Here is a 25,835-nt window from a genome sequence, read left to right on the forward strand (position 1 = left end):
TATATTGATTTTTTTTATATTGAACTTGATAATTTTTTCAGTTATCTAAATATAAGGATCCCATGATATGGAGGAAAAATTCTACAGGGATTTAATACTCTGTTTTGCAAAAAAAAAAAAAAAAAAAAAAAAAAAAAAACAAAAGAAAACCGGGACGCTCGAGAGATCAATTTAAAAGAAAACCAAGGACTGGGAAAGATGGGCGGGGTAACCTGGCAGCGCGTGCAGGATGAGCCCGTGACGCTCTAGCGATGCATATGGCCTCTTTCGGCCGCCTTGGAAACGTCACTACTTCTGCAAGGCCAACAGAAAGTAGAAGTCTAGCCATGCATTTGATTATGTTAAGGGGTGCTATCAAAACGAAGAAGTTATCTTTGTTGCTGATTTGCAAGAACATGCTTGAATTTCAATGGGAAAAGTCGACCTTGAATAATGGGAGATTTCACATCAGAATTGGAGAGGATAACCGGACTGTCTCAAAAAGAGCCAAATATTCAACAAAACTGTAAAATATGAAGAAGAAAAACCCCATGAATGATGCAAGCAATGCCTGGATGTTGAAAAGTAAAACAGAAGGAAAAAAAATTGTCGCTTCCTCTTAAGATTATTTAAAATTCAATGATAATACAATAGTTAAATTACCAAGTAATTGTCCTGTACTTTTTTGCTGCGACACTTGCTAATATTATATACATAAAAAATCTTACAATATTCTTGTTCGAAAGCAAAATAAAACATTAATAAGGATTTCGTTTGTTCAAATTTTTCTCTCTACTCTCTTTCTTTTTATGGATTTTTCTATCCCTTTTGTATATGTTCATTACATCTTATAACATTAACTAACCATAAACTTACAATCTCTACATAACTCTTTATGAATTAGGCTTGCTAGTTGATTGCTGATTAATTTCAAAAGATTTATTCATCCTAAGTACTTATCCACCGGATGTTCCACATTATAATAAAATATTGGCACTCAAGAGAAACGACTTTTCTTCCCCTGTTTTATTCAGAGCATCGCGTCTACACGCTACCTTTCTATCTTCAATTTCTTAGTGGTTCAAAGCCTGCTGTTTCTTCATCATTACGGGGGAGCAGGACTCCATCATCTCATGGTGAACAGCTGATAAATATTAAAAACATGGTGATTTAAGAAGATTTGTCAATAAAAATAAAGTTTGCTGAATCGCTATAAATAAAACACCTGTGTGTCTCTGTTTTTCCTTTCCCTTGTTACTATTTTGATGTGAATTAAACAAATAAACATGTAACATGCTTCATCATGAGGGTATAAATTATGCTGATTTTGCAAGTCAATAGTTTTTAAATTAATCTTGTCAAAGAATAATGTCGTTCGATGTCAACAGTAACGATGGAGGAGAGAAAATAGGAGGATTAGGGTCCACACAGAAACACTCTGTCCAGTAACTTGAGTTTGAGATTTCACATTGGAAATTTCGGTTAAGTTTCTCCATGATATAGAATTTCTATACAAAAAATGATTTAATCAACGGACAAAACTTGAAATATATAAGCTTTAATTTAGGAGTTATATTGGTTTTTTTTTTAGAAAAGTAAAACAGAAAAATAATAATTTGTAGCCTCATCTTAGATTATTTAAAATTCTATGAAAATACAATAGTAAATTATTAAGGAATTATCCTGCGCTTGTCGGACTAGAAGTTTTTAATAACGGATTGCAAAACAAAACATTTGTTAAAATTAAAAAAAAACCCTCCTATATTCTTGTTCCAGAACAAAGTAAAATATTATTAAGGAGAACTTTCATTTGGTGGTATTATTGTTTAGATTTCGTTTGTTCAGATTTTTCTCTCTACTCTCTGTTTTTTTTTAATGGATTTTTCTATCCCTTTTGTATATGTTCATTACATCCTATAACATTAACTAGACACAATCTTTCAATCTCAATAACTCCTTTTGAATTAGGCTTGCTAGTTGATTTCTGATTAGTTTCTAAAGATATGTCCATTCTACGTACTTATCTACTGGATAATAGTCCACATATTATAATTGTTATGCATACTGTAGTGAAAATAAACATAAATAAAATATAAACAAGTAGATTTATATAATTTTTCAAAACCAGGTACGTCTACGAAGATAACAGATTATTATTGGAGGAATAATACAAACACTCAACTTAACCCAATACAATTCCACAAAACCTAGTGTTTTACTCTTACATTCGGTATTTTTCTCAAATCTATATTTTCTTACTCTCACAGTTGCATTTCCATTCATTACACACTTCCTCTATACTTGCACTCTCTGTATATCTCACTCTCTCATTTCTGTCTCCATTTATAAGAGAAAATAAAAGCCTTGACAGCAATTTATGTGCAGTTTAATAAATGTCAACTAACTACTATGTATTATAATAATAAAGTCATTATAATAATAAAATCATGGTGGTTGAAAAAATGTTAACAAATTTGCTACAATAATAAGATCTTGGCACTCAAGAGAAACGACTTTTCTTCCCCTGTTATATTCATAGCATCGTCGTCTACAAGCTACCTTTCTATATTTAATTTCTCTATTCTGAGCTCCAAGACATTTAAGTGGTTCAAAGCCTACTGTTTCTTCTCTTTAGTTTTAGACTAATCGTCTTTAATTTGAGAGTCTTAATTTATAGTCTTGTGGAATTTATACATTATTAATCAAAGCTTGGTAGTTGCGAAGAAACATCCTAGCTCTAAATCCTACAGAAACTTGTGGAAATATTAGCATCCCTTTTCCATTTGCAATAGGAATTCGATTTCAAAAAGATAACCTTCTTCTTGAAACATCCTAGCTCTAAATCCTACGAATACTCGAATTAAAAATATGGAATGCCACCATATTATATATATATGGATAGATTGAGAGAGAACTTTTCATTGAATTTGCTTCAAATGATTTGGACAGTTCGTTTACTCTTTTAAGGTAGTCTTCTCGGTCTCAATTAGTATTTTTTTTCTTCTTACAAAAATAGGGAACAAAGAAAGATCTTCCCCCCCGCTCTCTCTCTCTCCTTCCATTATTGATCTCCAGCAGCATCTAAATCTGCAATAGAAGGGAAGGCATGATTCCTCGTAGTGTCTCTCTAATTTTTCTCCTGCTATTTCTAGTCCCTGAAATAGCAATTGTATCAGCACTTATGACGAAGCCTAATTGTCCAGAGACTTGTGGAAACATTAGCATCCCTTTTCCATTTGGAATAGGAACAGGTTGTTCCATGAATGACTGGTTCTCAGTTGATTGCAACAAAACAACTGCGGATTCTCCCAGCAGGGCTTTCTTAAGCAGAATCAACATGGAGGTCTTGGGGATTTCATTAGGGAACAGCAGGGTTCGAGTAAACAGTCCAATAATTTCCTCCGGCTGTTCTGGTAGAGGTGCCAACTTAGCCTTCGATATGACTGGAAGTCCTTTCATCTTCTCTTCGTTAAATATCTTCATCGCAATGGGCTGCAACAATCGTGCTTTATTGAACCGAATTGAGCCAGAAATTGTTGGGTGCACGTCAACTTGCGGTGCTAATAATTTGACTAGTTCTAGTACAGAAGGTAAAGAAAAGAGGTACTGTTCTGGTGACAATTGCTGCCAGACCAGAATTCCCTCGAATCTCCAGGTGTTCAGCGCGAGTTTGGGGACCACAGAGGACCCTAATGATCAAGGAAGAAATCAATGCAAGGTAGCTTTTATAGTAGACCGAGGATGGTCCCTGGACAACATAAAAAGTCCGGAGGCGGTGCGAGATATGCAGCATGTCCCAGTAATCCTGGATTGGTTTGTGTATAGTGATGACTTCCGTGTGGAGAATTCTGATGCAAAGAATTGCAGCCCCCCTGTACAATTAGCTTCTGGTAGGTGGGGTTTGAGTACATTAACATTGTATTCCAATTCAACTACTTGTAGTTGCAACCTGGGCTATGATGGCAATCCGTATCTTCCTGATGGATGCACTGGTATGATTCGAACACGCTTAATGTGATTTAATCTTCTTTTAAAAAAAATAATGTAGTACTGAAGCTTAAACAGCAGTCAGAAGCTCGACTTAATAGAATAGAGTTGAAGCATAAATTCACCATGCAATATCATTCTACTTTTGGATGGCTCCCATCACATGAACATACTCACTCATTGGATTTCCTGAATCAGATATCGACGAGTGCAAAAATCTCAATGGAAATTGGTGTTCGGGGATGACCAAATGTGTGAATGTACCGGGTGGGTACAAGTGCGAGCTCGACAAAGCTAAGATCACTTTCTTGAGTAAGTTCCTGTCTCTTAATTCTTTTTTCCTTCGTAATTTATAGGAACTTTCTTGAGTAAGTTCCTGTCTCTTAATTCTTTTTTCCTTCGTAATTTATAGGAACCTGAAACATTGCTTTAGAGGATAAATTGTGTTTGGGAGAGTAGAAATTATATATTTTCCCTTGTCTGAGAGGATGGAAAGGGAGCTACGAGAAAATCGTCGTCCATGACTGCCTTCTTTATCTCCCCAAAATGGATAGAATGAGGCAATGATGATATAGTACTTAATTATTAATTTACATCTTTTCCCTTCTCTAACCCTTGGTTCTCCTGTAAATCAAAGCATACGATATAATTTTGTTTTTTTTTTTTAATTTCACTCTCTTTTTCTTTTTTAATTAATTAAATATAGACAAGAACTGGATAACTTAATGTACAATTATCTATAACTACGCTTTTCCACTTATATGGGAAAATTTCATTTGGTATTGCCATTGTTATACGAGTGTTTTTTATACTAATGGATTCGGTATGTCTGACTTGGAAAGTTCTGCATTTGCACTTCAGGAAGTAAAAAACCATTTGTAAAAAAGAAATTGATTTTATTTGTGGGAATAAAAAGAAAAGTGGTATGTTAAATGAAAGGTTAATTGATTTATTTATTTTCTGTTAAAAAATAATATAAATTATAACTTGTAAAATCTTAACTAACAGTTTAAACTGTTAAGTTGAGATAAGTCCTTGATATATTAAATTTATTCTTTCATATGTTATTTTAAAAGTTTTCATTTTAAAAAATTTCCACTCTTCGTATGCACAAATATATAGATATTTTCTCTTTTATACTTTTTTTTGCTACTTGTTGTATAGAAATACCCCTAGAATCTCCACCAAAAAAATTAAGTCTTAAAATATATCAAAGTAAAATTGAAAACTTAACAAGACATGAAAAACCCATAAAATAGAAAAACAATTAAAAAATTATTCTTTAAAAAATAACCTAAAAAACCTGGAGAATACCAAAACATTTTAAATAGATCATAGATATTTTAAAAGAAAAATCGGTTACCAATAAGAAATTTGAAAAATCCATATCCAGTGAAACTTATTGTGTTGCCATGGATATAATTTCTAGTTGTGAGGCTTTGTTGACATGATTTTTTTTTAATTTTTTATATTACTCAAGGTTTTTTTTTGTTTTTGGGTTCTCTTTTCAATTTTGTTTTTAATGTTTGGTGGGCTTCCCACGCTTTCTATATATTTTTTTGAAATTGTAGTTTTAGGCTTTTCAAAATTAAATTTTCTTTTAGAGGTTGTTGTGGCTTTTTTGTTCAAAATAGTGAGAGGAAAAAAAATGTGAATATACAATAACATATAATTTTTTTTTTTTAAAAAAGTATATAAAAAAATACACGGCAGAAGGTTACCTCAACCCAAAAAAGATTTAATAATACGTATGTATGTATCTAACAATTTTTTTCTTTTTTCTCTTGCGAGCAATGGCAGTTCTAGGTGCGGCCACTGGATTGTTGTTGCTGCTTGTTGGTATTTGGGGGTTATATAAACTTGTAAGAAAAAGGAAGAACATTGAACTGAAGAAGAAGTTCTTCAAACAAAATGGTGGTTTATTGCTGCAGCAACAATTATCCTCAAGTGATGGAAGCATTCAGAAAACAAAAATATTTACTTCCAAGCAGTTGGAAAAGGCAACCGATCGTTTTAATGATAATAGAATACTTGGTAAAGGTGGCCAAGGAACTGTTTATAAAGGAATGCTAGCAGATGGCATGATCGTTGCTGTTAAAAAATCCAAAATAGTGGATGAAGAAAAGTTGGAAGAATTTATCAATGAGGTCGTCATCCTTTCTCAAGTTAATCATAGACATGTGGTCAAGTTGCTAGGTTGTTGTTTAGAGACAGAGGTTCCTCTACTAGTCTATGAATTCATTCCCAATGGAAATCTCTATGAGTATATTCATGACCAGAAGGAGGAGTTCGAGTTTTCATGGGAAATGCGACTAAGGATTGCTACTGAAGTTGCTGGGGCACTTTCTTATCTTCATTCCGCAGCATCCATTCCGGTTTATCACCGTGATATTAAGTCTACAAATATACTGTTAGACGAGAAGCTCAGAGCAAAAGTATCAGATTTCGGAACTTCAAGATCGATCGCCATTGATCAAACTCATCTAACCACTCATGTTCGAGGCACTTTTGGATACTTTGATCCAGAGTACTTCCAGTCTAGCCATTTTACCGGAAAAAGTGACGTCTACAGTTTTGGTGTTGTTCTTGCAGAGCTCTGGAGTGGGCAAAAACCAATTTCTTATGAAAGGTCGGAAGAGAGGGCATGTTTACCCACTCATTTTATTCCTTTGATGGAAGAGAACAAGATATTTGATGGTCTTGATGAACGACTTATAGGGCAGGACCGTGAAGAAGAAGGTATCGCAGTCGCTAATCTTGCTAGAAGATGCTTGAACTGGAATGGAAGGAAACGGCCAACCATGAGAGAAGTCGCGATAGAGTTGGAGCAGATTCGACTGTCAAAAGGAGCTCTTCAAGCACAACGAAGTAGTAAACAACTCGAAAACATCAGAAATGAAGTTCCCAACGTATGGGAAAATATTGCTGGGCCTACTACTTCAATAACAATTGGCGATTTTAGAAATGGCACGGCTCCATCTTTGGATGCCCAGCCATTGATTTCTCACGAAACATGGTGATTAAGTGTTATGAAAGTTTAGAGACGTGAAAACACTATTTTTAAAGTGTTTATTTGTTTCACATAGAGATAACACCTTTAGAATACAACTAAGCCCTCTAAACCTTTAATAGAATGAGAAGATAAGACCAAGAAAATAATATTTGTATTTTTTTGTTATATATCTTTTCTTTGTAGTAATATGTTTTTATAGACTTAAAACATAACGATGAAATAATATTATTGTTTATCAAATAAACAATGAGTACATGTGTTCAAGTTCATATCTTTTAATGGAAGGTAGTTCTTCTTGGCAAGGATGCCAAGGCCTTTCTCACTTAAATGTCCAAGCCGCTTATGCCACAGATCAGTAGAGCAATCTTCAATTGCATTCACCTCCCCTTTGATCACTTTGGCTTGTGACATGTAAAGACCCATCTTCTTCCATTTAGCAACAATCAGGGAATTTCTGGAAAGCTTCCATTTACCATCTCCAAAGTAATTGTGATAGCCTTCTTCATCAAGAGTACCTGTAGAGATCAAGTGTAGGCGCATATCAGGCACATGCCTAACATCTTTGAGTAGCAACTTGCACCCAGTATTGGTTTCCAACCAAATGTCTCCAATTCCCACAACACTAGCCATTCCTTGATTTCCCATCCTAACTTGACCAAAGTCACCAGCAGTGTAGGATGTGTAAAAATCACGTCGGGGTGTAACAGGGTAAGAAGCTGCTGAATCTGCAACCCAGGTGGTATCCTGACATGCAAGATTAACACAACCATCATCACAAATAATGGCAACATCACCATCAAATACAACTGTAGCTGTACCATTCTCTTCATTCTTATCTTCATCTTTACCCTTTTTATCTCTTTTATACTTTCTGCAATCCTTTTGCATATGCCCAGGCTTGTCACAATAATAGCACTTAAAACCCTTCCTTGACTGAGATCTTCCTCTTGGCTTCCATTTGCCTTTTCTATTGCTGGATTCTCTATCTTGCTTGTTGTGAGAGAACCTGCTTGGACTTCTCCCTCGACTTTCTGTAACAAGTGCATGAGACTCAGAAGTGCTTGTGCCTTTCCTCCTCTTCTCTTCATTGAGGATACAATCCTTCACTGTTTTCAAAGTGATCTTCCCATTCAGAGTAGAATTGCTAAGTGACACCACCAGAGTCTCCCAACTATCCGGCAATGAACTCAGTAGGATTAGTGCTTGCATTTCATCAGCTAACTCTAGATTCATCAATGACAACTGATTCCATTTCATCAGCTAACTCCAGATTCATCAATGACAACTGATTCAAGAACCCTTGGAATACATTTATATGCACTGAAGCATCTTCACCATCTCTATACTTCAAATTCACAAGGTCTCTAATTACAAAAACCTTGTTTTGTGCACTCTCTTTAGCAAATGTTTCTTCCAACATCTTCCAAACTGTATAGCAGTCATGTTCTTGAGAAATATGATTAATGGACTTAGAAGATACCCATTTTCTAACATTAGCAGTAGCCTTTCTATTTAGTCTATTCCATTTTGCATCATCCATATCATCAGGCTTTATTCCTTTACATTCAATCGGCAAAGCCAAATCATTGCAATATAAGTGATCCTCCATCATTGTTTTCCATAGAAAATAATTTGAGGAAGTAAGCTTTATCATGCCCGAATCTTCCTTTTCCATTTTAACTGCACAAGAAATTCAATCGACACAACCTGGCTCTGATACCACTTTGTTGGGAAAACTCGGAACAACCGGACACCAATTTACCCGGATCAATTCAGCGGAATACAATTACAATTCACAAGTCCCAATTCTTTCCCTCTTTGTGCAGTAAAACAGAATCAAACAATGATCAAATATAATGCAAATAATCACAAAATCAACACTAAGATTTTTAACGTGGAAAACCCGATGCGGGAAAAACCACAGGATCGTAGTCCACCTAAAAACTTCCACTATCAACAAATAATGGGTTCACAATCATTCTTCCTCAGATTCAACTAAGAGATACAACATATATATCATCAAGAACAACTTATTCTTGGATTACTATAAGATTAAAGGAGAATTATTTGAGAAAAACTCACAAAACTGACAGCCCCATTTTCTGTCAAAACAGCCAGCTTTCACACCACCAATCTTCTATCCAACCGTCCAGAATGAAGATCAACGTGTCTAGAAGCTTCTGTCAAAATCTCAGCCCGATCCAACGGTGAACGAGCTGGAAATCGAAGAAAGAATGCAGGCTGCTCTGCTGCCTTTTCTTCTCCTTTTCTCTTGATTTTCTTCTCCTCTCTTCTCTTTTCAAATCTGCCGCTACAGTACCCGAGCCACACTAATATTAACACCAAGAGACAGCCATCACATGACATTTAATGTGATGGTCCCACCATCACATGGTGTGGGACCATACACAAGAGGCCTGGATTGAATTATACTCAAATTTAATCAGAATATTCAATGAGCCCAGTTTTATATAAGGGTTAGCTTACTGTAATTAGTTAAGCTCCGGAAGGCCTTCATATTAGGCATAGAAAGCAAACCCCGTGTTAAACAACGCAATTTCCAAGTAAAAAAAAAATAAATTAAAAAGAAATTTTATCATGACTAGAGGTGAAGATTCATGGTAATTAGTGTAAAACCCTGGACAATTGAAAGAATAAATATGCTCGTGAAAAATTACTTTCGGCCAAGGATTTGATGGAAATAACATGTATGATACTTAAAATAGTGAGACTGTTGTAAATAAAAAAATTCACCTTCTTTCTCCTGCAATGCCGACAGTTTGGCTTCAAAAAAAGGGAGAAGAGAAATTTCAAATAAATTCTTGTTTTCTTTCACCAAATTTGTTAGGTTGGTTGCCAATTCATGTAAGGCACCAACCATTGACCATTGATTATTGGTAGCCACCATTGTTGAATGAGCTAGAGTTGGTGGCTACCAATATTGACAACAAAGCAAAAATAGCCTCCATTGATGCCTATAAAAGAGGTATGATTTTAGAGAGAAAAATGTGAAGAGTTTTGTGAGAATGTGAAGAGAGTAGAGAGAAAGAGAGAGCTGCAATGGCAGCGGCCTTGCTGCCATTGCAGCAGCTGCAAGTGCAGCAAAGAGAGCTGGGAGTAGAGTAGAGAGAATTGATCTTTCTCCTCCATGTATTTGTTTTGTATTCTTTCTCTAATCTCTAATAATATAGACTCTCTCCCGTGGATGTAGGCGGTTTTGCCGAACCACGTAAATATTGTGTCAGTGTGTTTGGCCTCCTATGAGCAAATATCAATACATCACCTGTCGGAATTCCCAACAAAATTGATATTAAAAAGTGTATATGAGCGGGTAATTGCTATAAAAAATTGATTGAGAATAGAAGGGTTTGAGAGGTTGGGAACATAGAAAAATAGAGAGAGAAAGTTGCAAAATTGGCGGAGAAAAGAGAAAATCTTGGGATTTCTTGCAAAGGGATTAACAATTTGGGTTAATTGATTATGGTAAGACGTTTCTATTACTCTAAATGCACTTTCTTTTGTTAATTTTATGGGGGATTGAAAATACTCAAATTTAAAAATTTAGGGTTTACGTGCGTTTGTGTTTGGAAAGGTGACATGGTGTAGTTATTGGTTAATTTTGGGTTAGATAACATGGTTAAGGATTAAATTAAAGATAATAAAAACTATTTTTTTAGAAATTTGAGACCATAAGTGGGCGGCCCTAGTACGGATTTTAAGAGAATGTGAAAACTTGATTAAACTGTATGATTTTGATATTTTAAAATGATACTAGGAATGTTCGGAGTCGATATGGAATGTTGTGATGTTGATTTTTAGGAAGCTAGTTATTGTCGCAATATGTTGGAATGGAGTAAATGTGGAATTAACTTATGTGGGTTTTGAAGATAGAAAGATGATGTGATGCTCTGATTATGTAGGTTGAATGTGAAATGATGGGAGTAAGGAATTGGGGAAAAAATTGTGTAATTAATATTGGTGTTTTAATGATTTAATTATGCTTAGAAATTGATTGAGAGTTTGTATGCTACTAAATTTTGATTGAGAAGTTGGTAATGAAAAATATGAAATTGTAATTTGAGATACCATTATCACAAGGACTTATACCTGATAATGATAATGAAATGATGGAGTTAAAGTTGGAAATAAATAATTAAAATGAAATGAAATGATGGTAATTATGTTTGTACTTAAGTTTTAGTACAAATTAAATGTAATTAAACTTGATGCATAGGTTAATAATTAATATTTTCAAGTTGTAACAAGTAAAAAAATAAATTAATAATTATTCTAGTTTCTTTGGATAATTATTTGCGCTGGGCTGCTGGTCATACCAAATTACATGTGTGTTGGTTGGAAGAGTCTCTATGTAGAGAAGACTTTGTCCAAATACATGTAAAAAAGTTTCCTCATTTTACACGGTACATGATTATTCAATGTTGGGTCAATGCATTGAAGATGTTATTTTTACTATTTTAATTATTTTTCCTAGTCTATTTAGAATTTTAATTACCTTTTCTACTTAGCTTTGAATTCTTCAGTTTGGTCAGTTCTGATTTTTTAGAAAAATGTCATATTCTTCCCAACATGTTTCTCTATAATTTAGGGCTAGGGCTTAGTGTTGGATTCTCCCGGTATCAGGAAATTAAACTAAATCTCGGTTGATGAAGCTATTGTGACTGGATTTGAACACTAGACAAGTGACGAGCCTCTTTTCTTACAAAACATCAAGGATTGAACTGCATAATCATGGAAGATATTTAGCTCTTTTTTCCTTTTAAGATCCCATGATTTTCTTTGTAATTTGATCTTTTTACATTGATTTTTTTATATTGGACTTGATATTTTTTTTAGTTATCTAAATATAAAGATCTCATAATACCGAGGAAAAATTCTACAGGCATTTAATACTCTGTTTTGCAATAAAGAAAAAGAAAAAAGAAAAAAAAACCGTGACGCTCGAGAGATCAATTTAAAAGAAAATCAAGGACAGAAAAGATGGGTGGGGTAACTTGGCAGCGCGTGCACGATGAGCCCATGACGCTCTAGCGATGCATATGGCCTCTTTCGGCCGCATTGGAAACGTCACTACTTCTGCAAGTCCAACACAAAGTAGAAGTCTAGCCATGCATTTTCTTATGTTGATGGATTGCTGATATTGCAAGAAGATGCTTGAATTTCAATGGGAAAAGTCGACCTTGAATAATGGGAGATTTCACATCAGAATTGGAGAGGATAACTGGACTGTCTCAAAAAGAGCCAAATATTCAACAAAACTGTAAAATATGAAGAAGAAGAAGAAAAAAAACTCATGAATGATGCAAGCAATGACTGGGATGCAGCTTCGACATCAATTACGGGTGATTTTGACAGTGGCAGGACTCCATCATCTCATGGTGAACCACAAATAAATATTAATCATGGTGATTTAGATGATTGGGTTTTTCCCGTTGTTGTTGTATAGTAAAAATAAAATTTGCTCTATCTCCGTAGAACACGTGTGTCTCTATTTTTCATGGGATAATAGCATAAATAATATATTCTGAATAGAAAATGGTTGAGCAATTACAAGTGCAGAAGGCTATATTTGAGCTGAAATTTATATCCACATGAAAGTCCTTGTTTGTTTGTTTTTTATGCATCATTTCTTCTCAATGTTCACTTTCCGATTGGACCCAAGAAATGCAGGGTAAGATGTCAGCTTTTGGCCTTTAATTCATACTGATGCTTTAGCTTTTATTAATCTTTCTCTGCTCGACAATGCAAAAGACCGACATTATGGAAACAAAAGATGCTGAACATAAACAAAGACTAAAGACTTGACCATAAATTTTCAAGATGCATTATTTCTTCTCAATGTCCACTTTCTGATTGGACCCAAGAAATGTAGGGTAAGCTATCAGCTTTTGGCCTTCATACTGATGCTTTAGCTTTCATTAAATGCAAAAGAAGCTGAACTACATGAACAAAGACTTGACCATAAATTATAAAGATTCTATGGGTTCGATCATACACATTATTATTTTTCTGATAACGTCACAAAACCAATTCATTTCACGATATAATTAATTAGAATATGAGTTTGTTCTGGCATCACAAGAAAACCTAACATAATATCACATAGAAAAGAAAAACGAAAACAATAAGCTGTCTAAACCGGAGGAAAACCAAGCTCCAAGAAAGCTGTGAACAACAGAAACACTGGAATTGTAAAAGCTTAAGTTTCTTGATTTCACACAGAAACACTCAGTGCAATAACTTAAGCTTGAGATTTCACATTGGAAGTTTCGGTTAAGTTTCTCCATGATACAGAATCTCTATAAAAATATTGATTTAATCAACGGACAAAACTTGAAATATATTTTGTTGTTGAAAAGTAAAACAGAAGAAAAAAATTGTAGCTTCCTCTTAGATTATTTAAAATTCTATGATAATACAATAGTTAAATTATCAAGTAATTGTCCTGTACTTCTTCACTGCGAGTCGGACTAGAATTGTCGCTTCCTCTTAAGATTATTTAAAATTCTATGATAATACAATAGTTAAATTACCAAGTAATTGTCCTGTAATTTTTTACTGCGACACTTGCTAATATTATAAAGAAAAAATCCTACAATATTTTTGTTCGAAAGCAAAATAAAACATTAATAAAGATTTCGTTTGTTCAAATTTTTCTCTCTACTCTCTTTCTTTTTATGGATTTTTCTATCCCTTTTGTATATGTTCATTACATCCTGTAACATTAACAAACCATAAGCTTACAATCTCTATATAACTCTTTATGAATTAGGATTGCTAGTTGATTGCTGATTAATTTCAAAAGATATGTTCATTCTAAGTACTTATCTATTGGATATTCCACATTATAATAAAATCTTGGCACTCAATGTTGGGGAATCCGACCATCCGATCAGTAATGTACTGATATTTACTCATAAAAGGTCGAGCATACTGACACAATATTTAACGTGGTTCAGCAAATCATCTACATCTATGGGAGAGTCGATATTATGTCTGTATTCAAGATGCCAAAAGGGGTAAGTAGGCTTCTTTCATCCATCCAAAGACGTTTCTTGTGGTGTGGATGTACCAAGCAAAGATCTTTCTGCAAAATTCAATGGAGACTAGTGATGCGCGATAAAAAACAAGGAGGCCTCGGTGTAGGCTCCCTTATATCGAAAAACAGAGCCCTGCTGCTAAAATGGATTTGGAGACTCTCTTCCCCAGGTACAAGTTTATGGAAAATGATTATCTCTTCGATGTACAATCCAGCTTATGAGAATGGGATCCCAATTTTCTTCAACCAACCCTCCAAGATCTGGAAGGATATTATGTCCATTGTTCAAACCGACGTACACCACGTCTTCATGAATCATTGCAAATTCATGGTGGGGAATGGCAATTTAACATCATTTTGGCTAGACAACTGGATTGGTGACTACCCTCTTAAAACAGCCTTTCCTAGGCTATATCTTTTGTCTTCCTCTAAATCTGCTTTGCTGGCTGACATGGGTAGATGGAGTAATGGAATCTGGCTCTGGTCCTTACAATGGCGCAGACCTCTATTTCATTTTGAACAAGAACAACTATCACTTTTATCATCCTTGCTGGAATCCAAGCAAATGTTATGTCACAAGATGGATAAGAAAATCTGGACTCTCAACAGTGATGGCATCTTCAGTGTAAAATCTTGCTCCAAAATGATGGACCAGCTGCTCTACGGTGGTGCCAAACCATTCCAATCTTCTGTTTGGATAAAACTAACCCCACCAAAAGTGCAACTTTTCCTTTGGCTCCTTATCCAAGACAAAGTAACCACAAGAGATTTTCTATTTCAGCATGACTACCTCACTCTTCAGGAGTCAAGATGCGCTTTCTGCAATAAAAGCTTGGAATCTTCGAGTCACCTCTTCATTCATTGCCACTTCACTTGGAATATATGATGAAACTGCTTTCTAATCGGGGCTTTTGCAATGTTTTTCCAAAATCTATTGATGATATGTGCTACCAATGGTCTTCAATGGTTAAAGGCAAGCAGCAGAATCTCTCATGGCAGCTTCTTTTCTCATGCGTTGTTTGGAATCTTTGGCTTCACCAAAATGATGTTATTTTTAATGATGCTGCCCCTAACTTTCAAATTTGTTTCTCCATGGTGCGTCAAAGTATTGCTTTATGGTTGAGGCTTGATTCCAACTCTTTAGAGCTTAATATAGAGAATGTTTAGCCGAGAGAAGATGGTTTCTTATGATTTGTTTGTTCCCTTATTTGTTGCTCTCCCCTGTTTCATGCAACAATTTTTGTACTTTCTTTCTTTACTTGTTCATCTGATGTAAGTTAGGCTATTATCTTTGTAGCCTTTTTTCTTAATAAAATTTCGACTATTAACAAAAAAAAATAATTATCTATTGGATATTCCACATTATAATAAAATCTTGGCACTCAATGTTAGGGAATCTGACCATCCAACCGGTAATGTACTGATATTTACTCATAAAAGGCCAACCATACTAACATAATATTTAACGTGGTTCAACAAATCATCTACATCCACGGGAGAGTCGATATTATTAAAGATAGAGAAAAAATATAAAACAAATATATGAAAGAGAAGGATTACACCCACTCACACTCACACACACTCCCAGCTCACTACTGCAATGGTAACAGAGTTGTTGCCCTTGACAGCCCCTTTTTCTCTTATATTCTCTTACATACACTCACCACTCTCTCTCACTCTCTCATTTTGCTATCAAACAATGCTTTTATTTATAGGCAATTCATGGCAGACAAGAGGCCATAAATCATGGCATAAAATATAGCACTAATAGTGGCAACATATAAGTTGCATCATTTTTGTCAGTGATGGTACAACTATCATTGTAGCCTTTTGACAATAGTAACCCTACTTCTTAGGATAAATTGCATAATATATTGTCCATTAATAGCAAATCCTAACACTAAAGAGAAATGACTTTTCTTCCCCTGTTTTATTCATAGCATCGTCGTCTACACGCTATTTTCTCTTTAGTTTTAGACCTATCATCTTGGCATTGGTTAGACAAAAGTCACCATCACTCAATTTGAGAATCTTAATTTATAGTCTTGTGGAATTTATACATTATTAATCAAAGCTTGGAAGTTGGAAAGAAACATCCTAGCTCTAAATCCTACGACTACTCGAATTAAAAATATGGAAGGCCACCATATTATATATATATATGATTGAGAGAGAACTTTTCATTAAATTTGCTTCAAATGATTTTGGGCAGTTTGTTTACTCTATTAAGGTAGTCTTCTTTGTCTCAATTAGTATTTTTTTTTTTTCTTACAAATATAGGAAGCAAGGAAAGATCTTTCCCCCCCTCTTTCCCCTTCCATTATTGATCACCAACAGCATCTAAATCTGCAATAGAAGGGAAGGCATGATTCCTCGTAGTGTCTTTCTAATTTTTTTCCTGCTATTTCTAGTTCCTGAAATAGCAACTGTATCAGCACTTATGGCGAAGCCTAATTGTGCAGAGACTTGTGGAAACATTAGCATTCCTTTTCCATTTGGAATAGGAACAGGTTGTTCCATGAATGACTGGTTCTCAGTTGATTGCAACAAAACAACTGCGGATTCTTCCAGCAGGGCTTTCTTAAGAAGAATCAACATGGAGGTCTTGGGGATTCCATTAGGGGAGCGTTGGGTTCGAGTAAACAGTCCAATAATTTCCTCTGGCTGTTCTGGTAGAGGTGCCAACTTAGCCATTAATATGACTGGAAGTCCTTTCGCCTTCTCTTCCTCAAACAGTTTCGCCGCAATGGGCTGCAACAATCGTGCTTTATTGAACCGAATTGAGCCAGAAATTGTTGGGTGCAAGTCAACTTGCGGTGCTAATAATTTGACTAGTTCTAGTACAGAAGGTAAAGAAAATTGTTACTGTTCTGGTAACAATTGCTGCCAGACCAGAATTCCCTCGGATCTCCAGGTGTTCAACGCGAGTTTGGAGACCACAGAGGACCCTAATGATCACGGAAGAAATCAATGCAAGGTAGCTTTTATAGTAGACCGAGAATGGTCCCGGGACAACATAAAAAGTCCCGAGGCGGTGCAAGATATGCAGCATGTCCCAGTAATCCTGGACTGGTTTGTGTATAGTGATGACATCAGTGTGGGGAATTCTGATGCAAAGAATTGCAGCCCCACTGTGAACTTAATTTCTGGTAGGTGGGGTTTGAGAACAGTAAAACTGTATTCCAATTCAACCACTTGTAGGTGCAACCCGGGCTATGATGGCAATCCGTATCTTCCTGATGGGTGCACTGGTATGATTCGAACACGCTTAATGTTGTGATTTAATCTATATTTATTTTTATTGTTTTTTAAAAGTAACGTAGTACTGAAGCTTAAACAGCAGTCAGAAGCCCGACTCAATAGATTAATAGAGTTGAAGCATAAATTCACCATGCAATATCATTCTACTTTTGGATGGCTCCCATCACATGAACATACTCACTCATTGGATTTCCTGAATCAGATATCGATGAGTGCAGAAATCTCAATGGAAATTGGTGTTCGGGGATGACAAAATGTGTGAATGTACCGGGTGGGTACAAGTGCGAGCTCGACAAAGCTAAGATCACTTTCTTGAGTAAGTTCCTGTCTCTTAATTCTTTTTTCCTTCGTAATTTATAGGAACCTGAAACATTGGTTTAGAGGATAAATTGTGTTTGGGAGAGTAGAAATTATATATTTTCCCTTGTCTGAGGGGATGGAAAGGGAGCTACGAGAAAATCGTCGTCCATGACTGCCTTCTTTATCTCCCCAAAATGGATAGAATGAGGCAATGATGATATAGTACTTTCTTAATTATTAATTTACATCTTTTCCCTTCTCTAACCTTGGTTCTCCTGTAAATCAAAGCATACGATATAATTTTTTTTTTAATTTCACTCTCTTTTGTTTTTTAATTAATTAAATATAGACAAGAACTGGATACTAAATGTACAATTATCTATAATTACGTATTTCCACTTATATGAGAAAATTTTAAATTGTTTGCAAGGTCTTTTGCGTGTGAGTGTGTGTTTTTGAAGTGTTTGGCATTGCTATTGTTACACGACTGTTTTTTATAATAATCGATTCGGTATGTTTGACTTGGAAAGTTCTCCATTTGCACTTCAAAAAGAAAAAAACTACTTAGTAAAAACAAAATTGATTTTTTTGTGAGAATAAAAAGAAAAGTGGCCGTAAGTTAATTAAAATCAGGTTAATTGATTTATTTATCTTTATGCATTGGATTTATTCTTCCATGTGGTATTATAAGAAATTTTCATTTTAAGAAATTTTCACTTTAAAATTTTTTCATTTAAGTAACCAATTTAACCCAAAAGTTTAAGTTATTGGATTGAGATAGTTTTTTTATATAATATCAGAGCCTTGATAACCAAGCGGTTATGAATGTAAATCTTATCATTTTCATTTATGCACAAAGTAATATGAATTTATACAAGTTTCAAACCCAAAATCTTTTACTTAAAAGGGTATATTAGATAATGATATAAATAATATTTTGAACCTCACCTAATAGCTTAATTAAGCTATTAAATTAAGATGGTTATTTGACAAGCTCTTCATGTGCACGAATATATAGATATTTTCTCTTATACTCTTTTGCTACTGTTTGGATAAAAATATCACCTCCAACATAAAAATTAAGTCTTAAAATATATCAAAGTAAAAAAATAATTTTTGAAAACTTAAGAAAACATGAAAAACCCATAAAATAGAAGAGAAGTTAAAAAAAAACATATATTTCTTTAAAAAAACCTTGAAATGAAAAAAAAACTTGGAGAATACAAAAACATTTTCAATAGATCATAGATATTTATTAAAAAAAAATGGTAACCAACAAAAAATTTGAAAACTCCATATCCTGTGAAACTTATTTTATTGCCATAGATATAATTTCTAGTTGTGAGGCTTTGTTGGCATGATTTTTTTTATATATTATTCTAGTGTTTTTTTTTTTCACTTTTCAATTTTTTTTGAATGTTTTGTGGGTTTTTCATGCTTTTATATATATATATATATTGTATTTGTTTTAGTCTTTTTAAAATTAAATTTTCTTTTGGAGGTTGTTGTGGCTTTTTTGTTCAAAATAGTGAAAGGATATATAAGCAAAAATATGCTAATATACAATAACATATACGAATTTTGAAAAAAAGGTATATAAAAAAATATACGGCAGAAGGTCACCGCAACCCAAAAAAGATTTAACCACCTTGTTGACATAGATTGTTGTTCAACAATAATACGTATGTATGCAGCTAACAATTTTTATTTTTTTTCACTGGCGAGCAATGGCAGTTCTAGGTGCGGCCACTGGATTGTTGTTGCTGCTTGTTGGTATTTGGCGGTTATATAAACTTGTAAAAAAAAGGAAGAACATTGAACTGAAGAAAAAGTTCTTCAAACAAAATGGTGGTTTATTGCTGCAGCAACAATTATCCTCAAGCGATGGAAGCATTCAGAAAACAAAAATATTTACTTCCAAGGAGCTGGAAAAGGCAACCGATCGTTTTAATGATAATAGAATACTTGGTAAAGGTGGCCAAGGAACTGTTTATAAAGGAATGCTAGCAGATGGAATGATCGTTGCTGTTAAAAAATCCAAAATAGTGGATAAAGAAAAGTTGGAAGAATTTATCAATGAGGTCGTCATCCTTTCACAAGTCAATCATAGAAATGTGGTCAAGTTGCTAGGTTGTTGTTTAGAGACAGAGGTTCCTCTACTAGTCTATGAATTCATTCCCAACGGAAATCTCTTTGAGTATATTCATGAACAGAAGGAGGAGTTCCAGTTTTCATGGGAAATGCGACTACGGATTGCTACTGAAGTTGCTGGGGCACTTTCTTATCTTCATTCCGCAGCATCCATTCCGGTTTATCACCGTGATATTAAGTCTACAAATATACTGTTAGATGAGAAGTTCAGAGCAAAAGTATCAGATTTCGGAACTTCAAGATCGATCGCAATTGATCAAACTCATCTAACCACTCATGTTCGAGGCACTTTTGGATACTATTGATCAAACTCATCTAACCACTCATGTTCGAGGCACTTTTGGATACTTTGATCCAGAGTACTTCCAGTCTAGCCAATTTACCGGAAAAAGTGACGTCTACAGTTTTGGTGTTGTTCTTGCAGAGCTCTTGAGTGGGCAAAAACCAATTTCTTATGAAAGGTCGGAAGAGAGGGGAAGTTTAGCCACTCATTTTATTCTTTTGATGGAAGAGAACAAGATATTTGATATTCTTGACGAACGACTTATTGGGCAGGACCGTGAAGAAGAAGTTATCGCAGTCGCTAATCTTGCTAGAAGATGCTTGAACTGGAATGGAAGGAAACGGCCAACTATGAGAGAAGTCGCGATAGAGTTGGAGCAGATTCGGCTGTCAAAAGGAGCTCTTCATGCACAACGAAGTAGTAAAGAACTTGAAAACATCAGGGATGAAGTTCCCAACGTATGGGAAATTGCTGGGCCTCCTACTTCAGTAACAATTGACGATTTTAGAAATGGCACGGCTCCATTTTTGGATGTCCAATCATTGATTTCTCACGAGACATGGTGATTAAGGACATCCATGACATTTGTCGCTCTTGTGCAGCGTTGTGATAATCGTTCACTCTGGAAAATTATTTGTAATAAACAGATATATAGTTTATTCAGGCAAAATAAAGAGGGACAATGAATTCTCATCTCTTATCAATAAACTATGGACTAGGAGTCGCTATCTAGTGTTTTGATTACTAGGAATCTAAGTAGTCTCAGAGATGAGGTATGAAGATTGGTTAGGTAAAGGGAAGGTATTAGCACTCCAATTACGTCCTACCTAAAGTAGACTGCATTGTTTTAATGTCTGATAAAATCTAAGGTCGTAATGTGTTTTTCTAAACTTTGTCTGTCTGTCTACGGTTTAAGAAAAGTTCTCCTCTATAAGGAGATCTTTATCTTATCAGGTAAGAACTTAATTGTTTCATGTTATAAAAAAATATCTTTTTAATATCAAAAATATGTTTTACATGTAAATTTGTAATCCCTGATACTAAACAAAACAAAACAAAATCACCCACAAAAACTTCCACATCAGCGAACAAAAGAGGGGATTTTTTTTTTTTGTGGGATGGTTGTTTGCAGTTTGGGTGGAAAGAGTTGGGATAAAAAAGAACAAAGACAAATAGGGAGAGAGAGGGTCAAAAGAGTGGTGATATATTCACTTTTACTGATGGAATCACCGATAGACTATTTTCGCTGGTGATTTCGTCGATAATTCTGACAATGAATTGATTACGTCACTGTACGGAGATCCTAGTTTGAATCCCTCGGTAATTTTATTGGTAAAATCACCCGCAAAAACTTCCATATCAGCGAATAACCTTTTTTATATATATATAATAAATATTCTATCTGTAATTCGATCAGTATTTACTAATCAAATAATTATGTTAATGTATACCTATTAAATTTAAGATGAAATATTATCCGTCCGTAACTTCATTCGGGATAGGCGAATGTCTAGTAGTGTACCTTTTTAAAATTAGAACTCAAATAATCAGGTTAAAGTGCACCTGATCATTTGTGAATTAACAAATAATTCCTTACGTGGAGGATTCCAATTGCATATTTAAAGGTAACAATGATATCGAAAGGTATATGAAGTAATATTCTACAAAGTATAGGAAAAATATTGTTCCCCACACCAATATTATTCATCAAGAAAAAAACAATGACGAATTATAGCACATTTATTAAAGAACGCAAGATTCAAAATAGGTAACTAAAATGAAAAACACAAAAAAAGAGATATTTTTGCTAAAATTGAGGCTAAACATATACTTTAGTCTCCTAATTTTTAAAATTATAAGTTTTTAGTCCTTAATAATTTATGAAATTCAATTTTAATCTTAAACTTTATTTTTTTATTTCTTGATCCTGGTTTGAGAAAATAGTTGGATTCTGGTGATAAAGGAAAAAAAATCTTGAATGAAACTGGTACACGATGGACATGAAATATGTCTCTTCTATCCCGATCAACCCAACCATGTTCATCTTTTTATATCTTGAAATGGTATCAAACACTATCTTAGCAGTGTATTTATAAATTAAATTTCATTTCATTTCATTTTTCTTTTTCTTTTTTAATTTCAGAACTAAAAAAGTACTAAACTAGAGAGAACAAATTAAACAATACATAGGCTATGCTTTAGTTGCTTAATTTTACATAAAACACGCAAATTCAAAATTTATTAGTCTTTAATTTTAAGTCATCATTATCAATTTGTCAAGAATATCTTTAATTGGATTTCCATTAGTTTAGCAAAAAAAAAAGTTTAAAGAAATTGTTTAATTTTTAAATCTTTTTGTATCATCGTTAAGAATTGGTCAACAGTTGATTCGGTACTATAAAGCTGCTTTCCTCAAACATCAAAATTAAATAATTTGTTCCCAAGTCAAAAATAGATTAATTTATTGATACAGTTAATTGCAGGAGAATATTTAAAGATTTTTCCCAAGTCAAAATAGATTAATTTATTGATGGAATGATGAGACTGAATAATTATTAACTAATAAGGTTATCACATAGTCAAACTGGATATCTGTGTCTTCAGTGACAAATTCAGCGCAAAAGTTATCAATGCCAGAAGCTGCTTGGAAAGTTATTTATTTATTATAATTCGATTGCTTTCTTTCTTAGCTAATCTAATAATTTCTAATGGACAAATTTGTTTTTGAAATGGTTAATATCAAATTAAAAATGGAATTCACTCACATTTTGAACTAATATTATGTTTGATAATGTTCTCTATTTTAACATGAAGTATTTATATAACTAAAATCAATTCTAAATATATAGAAGATTAATTCTAAAAAATCTTTGGTTGATAAAAATTTTAAATCCATAAAGTTTTTATTTTACATTGAAAGATTACAAGTATATATCGTGGTGTTTTAGAAAAATAAGATTATAACCTCTATAACAAATGTAACATTTTAAAATCTTCCTTACTACTGAAGGAATATATTTTTTTAAATTATTAAATGTATCTTGGATACAGATATTTCTTAATATTGTTTTTTAAAATATAAGTGTTTGTCAAGTTTTTCAAACAGTTGAATATTTGTGTAATCTTAAAATATTTGAGGAGTTTGGATATAATTTATTATTAATCTTCTTACTCGAGGGTGGTTTAGTGTCGAATCTTAAGATAACAGTCAAATTGTCTATAGTTATTAAAGATTACATAGTTGAATAATTAGGAGCTTGGTCTATGTTATTAGACATTTTTAATTCTTTTTCGAGGTGATCCTCGGCCGGATTGAGTATTTGAAGTTTACTTGTGCTTCAGAGAAACTTCTCTAATGTTTCTTCTTGTTTTTTATGATGAACTCCCCTCGTTCGACTACTCCCAGATCACAAGAGATAATATTTCCTGTCTGATCCTTTTTTCTCTCTTAAATATTCAATTAATTTGTTGTGTATTAATTATTCAACTAATGAGGGAAAATGGTTAAACAATCAGTTATATCTAAAAATTTAAATTATTAGGTGAAATTTCAAGATATAATTTATATTATTATCTAATATACCTCCTTAAGTGAAAACATTTTAAACTTAAAATTTACATAAATCTATACTACCTTATACTTCATTTCTTGTATCAAATAGATGAGGATTGTAAGGTTTGAATTTGTGACCACTCCATCATCAAGGTTCTGATATTATATAAAAAAATCAATTCAATTTAAAAGTTTAAGTTGTTAGATAAAGTTTTAATATATAATTTATGTAATTCTCTAACAAAAATATCCTCTTTTCATATTAAATGAACAATTCTAATTTATTTATTTTTTAACATCTAGCTCAATGTTAAATATTCCCATTCCATTATTAGCTCTTATATTATTTATTGTGCAAATTCATCACAAATAATTAAAGTCCCCCTGAGAAATTAATATAATCTCCAAATCTTCTATAAAAAATTCAAAGAATAAATCTAGTAAATCCCCACAACAAATTATTTTTGAAAAATACTCAAATATATAGGAAACTTTATTAACCATGATCTTATGTCGATTTTTCTCGCCTTCAACTCTCCACCAATCCATGACCAAATTGTTAATTTTAATCTTTCTACTCTCTCACAAACACACAGTACTTTGAGGAAGTCCTGCTTGCTGGGCACATTGTTTCCAATTTATATGTGCTAGATTAAACTAGTACCCATGTAAATTTTCTGAGGAAGTCCTGCTTGCTGGGCACATTGTTATCAATTAATATGTGCTAGATTAAACTAGTACCCATGTAAATTTTCTAATCCAAACAAGGCCCCCTTGCTAGATTAAACTAGCAAGCCTAGAACATGCCTATAAAGTCTTGAACAAACTCACTATGTTGAACTCCGAAACAATACGAGAAGATGAAAATGGCCTACAAATATTTCTTGTCTCTAATCATTCTCCTACTGTTGCCCACCTTATTTCAATTAGCAAGAGCAGTTGCACCTATAGCAAAGCCTGGTTGTCAAGATCACTGTGGAAACATCAGCATTCCATACCCTTTTGGAACGACAAAAGATTGCTACATGGAAGAATCGTTTGAGGTTGTTTGTGACGAAGCAGCCAGCCCTCCTAGGATTTTCATAAGAAAAACCAATATGGAGGTTCTGAATATTAAAGATGGTGCTGCCGTCGTCAAAGGTCCAATTATGTACTCCAATTGTTCCGGTAGGCAATCCGGTCCACCTGTGAACTTGGAGGGAAGTCCTTTCTTTTTCTCCTTCGGTAATCTGTTCATTGCAGTCGGCTGCAACATCCGTGCTCTCTTGACAGAGATTGGGCCCCAAGTCAGTGGATGTGACTCAACATGCGTTCCCTACTATAATCAAACAAACATTATTTATGGGCAAGAAATTAATAGTCTCTGTTCTGGGAAGCACTGCTGCGTAGCCAGAGCTCCTTATAGGATGCAGGTTTTTTATCCAAGTCTAGAAACTAAAAATGAGAGTCAAGACTGCAGTGGATGCAAGCTTACTTTCCTAGCAGACCAAGAGTGGGTTGCGTTCTCCTATATAAACAATCGGCAAGTGTTTCATGATCGGGAATATGTTCCGGTGGTGCTGGCTTGGGTGATGGATTACAAGCTTTGGAAATATGACCCCAAGACCATGAGTTGCAAATATTTCCTTCTCGAGAACTCTTTGACTTTAGCATACGAATGTTCTTGCCGGAAAGGTTATGAGGGCAACCCTTACCTTGGGTGCGTAGGTAAAGTTAATGTTTAATTAAGAAAATACTTGATGTTGCTGTTTGGCTGTACACCAGCTTCGCTTTTAGCTCTTGAAATAAACCATTTGTTTATGCGGCATTTGCCCAGCTGACAAACGGGTTCTTCCTCTTCTGAATAATAATATTAATAACAATAATTTCTGCAAAGATTGTTCTGGTTTATCAGGAAACAAAGTACCTGAGCATCTCTTTTCTATTTATCGATCGTCTTCCTGAGTTATAATTTCCTTACTGTATGTTAACGACTGTTGAGATTCGTTGCGCCTGCTTATTTGGTCAATTTCATATCACCTATGCTGCTGGTGATAATCAATGCAGTATGAATATCTACGTTGCAACAATTAATTATATATTTTTCTGCGTGTAGGTATATCTAAGCCAAGTTATTGTAGCTTAAGTCCCTAGCTAGTTGCTAGAACTATTGCTGTTATAGGCTTTCTCGTTGCTCTTTCTGACAAATCAATGCGAGATCTGGTTTTAAGGCAAACTTAAAAATTAATGCAAAACAAATCAGAAAATATAG

At 34.0% G+C, this 25,835-nt stretch overlaps 3 protein-coding genes across 5 annotated transcripts; all 3 read left to right on the top strand.

Moving 5' to 3' along the window:
- Nucleotides 1-2,792: 2,792 nt before the first annotated feature.
- LOC105117585 (wall-associated receptor kinase-like 22) lies at nt 2,793-20,619 on the top strand. 3 transcript variants are annotated; one of them, XM_011015311.1, is made up of 4 exons: nt 2,793-3,971; nt 4,165-4,278; nt 5,767-6,979; nt 20,591-20,619. In XM_011015311.1, the coding sequence occupies exons 1-4, from the start codon at nt 3,086-3,088 to the stop codon at nt 20,595-20,597; spliced, it is 2,220 nt and encodes a 739-aa protein (XP_011013613.1). In that variant the 5' UTR covers nt 2,793-3,085; the 3' UTR covers nt 20,598-20,619. The 3 variants fall into 3 exon arrangements, with proteins under 3 accessions (XP_011013613.1, XP_011013615.1, XP_011013614.1); XM_011015313.1 differs by having other exon boundaries at nt 5,767-6,930; nt 20,555-20,615; XM_011015312.1 differs by lacking the exon at nt 20,591-20,619 and having other exon boundaries at nt 5,767-6,990.
- LOC105117584 (wall-associated receptor kinase-like 22) lies at nt 16,331-20,621 on the top strand. The gene is made up of 4 exons (XM_011015310.1): nt 16,331-17,287; nt 17,500-17,613; nt 19,332-20,033; nt 20,083-20,621. Exons 1-4 carry the CDS (start codon nt 16,402-16,404, stop codon nt 20,595-20,597), a joined length of 2,217 nt encoding a protein of 738 aa, XP_011013612.1. The 5' UTR covers nt 16,331-16,401; the 3' UTR covers nt 20,598-20,621.
- A 3,814-nt stretch (nt 20,622-24,435) lies between these two features.
- Nucleotides 24,436-25,366, top strand: LOC105117587 (wall-associated receptor kinase-like 8). The gene has a single exon (XM_011015314.1). It carries the CDS (start codon nt 24,445-24,447, stop codon nt 25,306-25,308), a length of 864 nt encoding a protein of 287 aa, XP_011013616.1. The 5' UTR covers nt 24,436-24,444; the 3' UTR covers nt 25,309-25,366.
- Nucleotides 25,367-25,835: the final 469 nt, after the last annotated feature.

Source organism: Populus euphratica, unplaced genomic scaffold, assembly GCF_000495115.2.
Source record: "Populus euphratica unplaced genomic scaffold, PopEup_1.0 scaffold1418.1, whole genome shotgun sequence".
Classification (NCBI taxonomy): Eukaryota; Viridiplantae; Streptophyta; class Magnoliopsida; order Malpighiales; family Salicaceae; genus Populus; species Populus euphratica.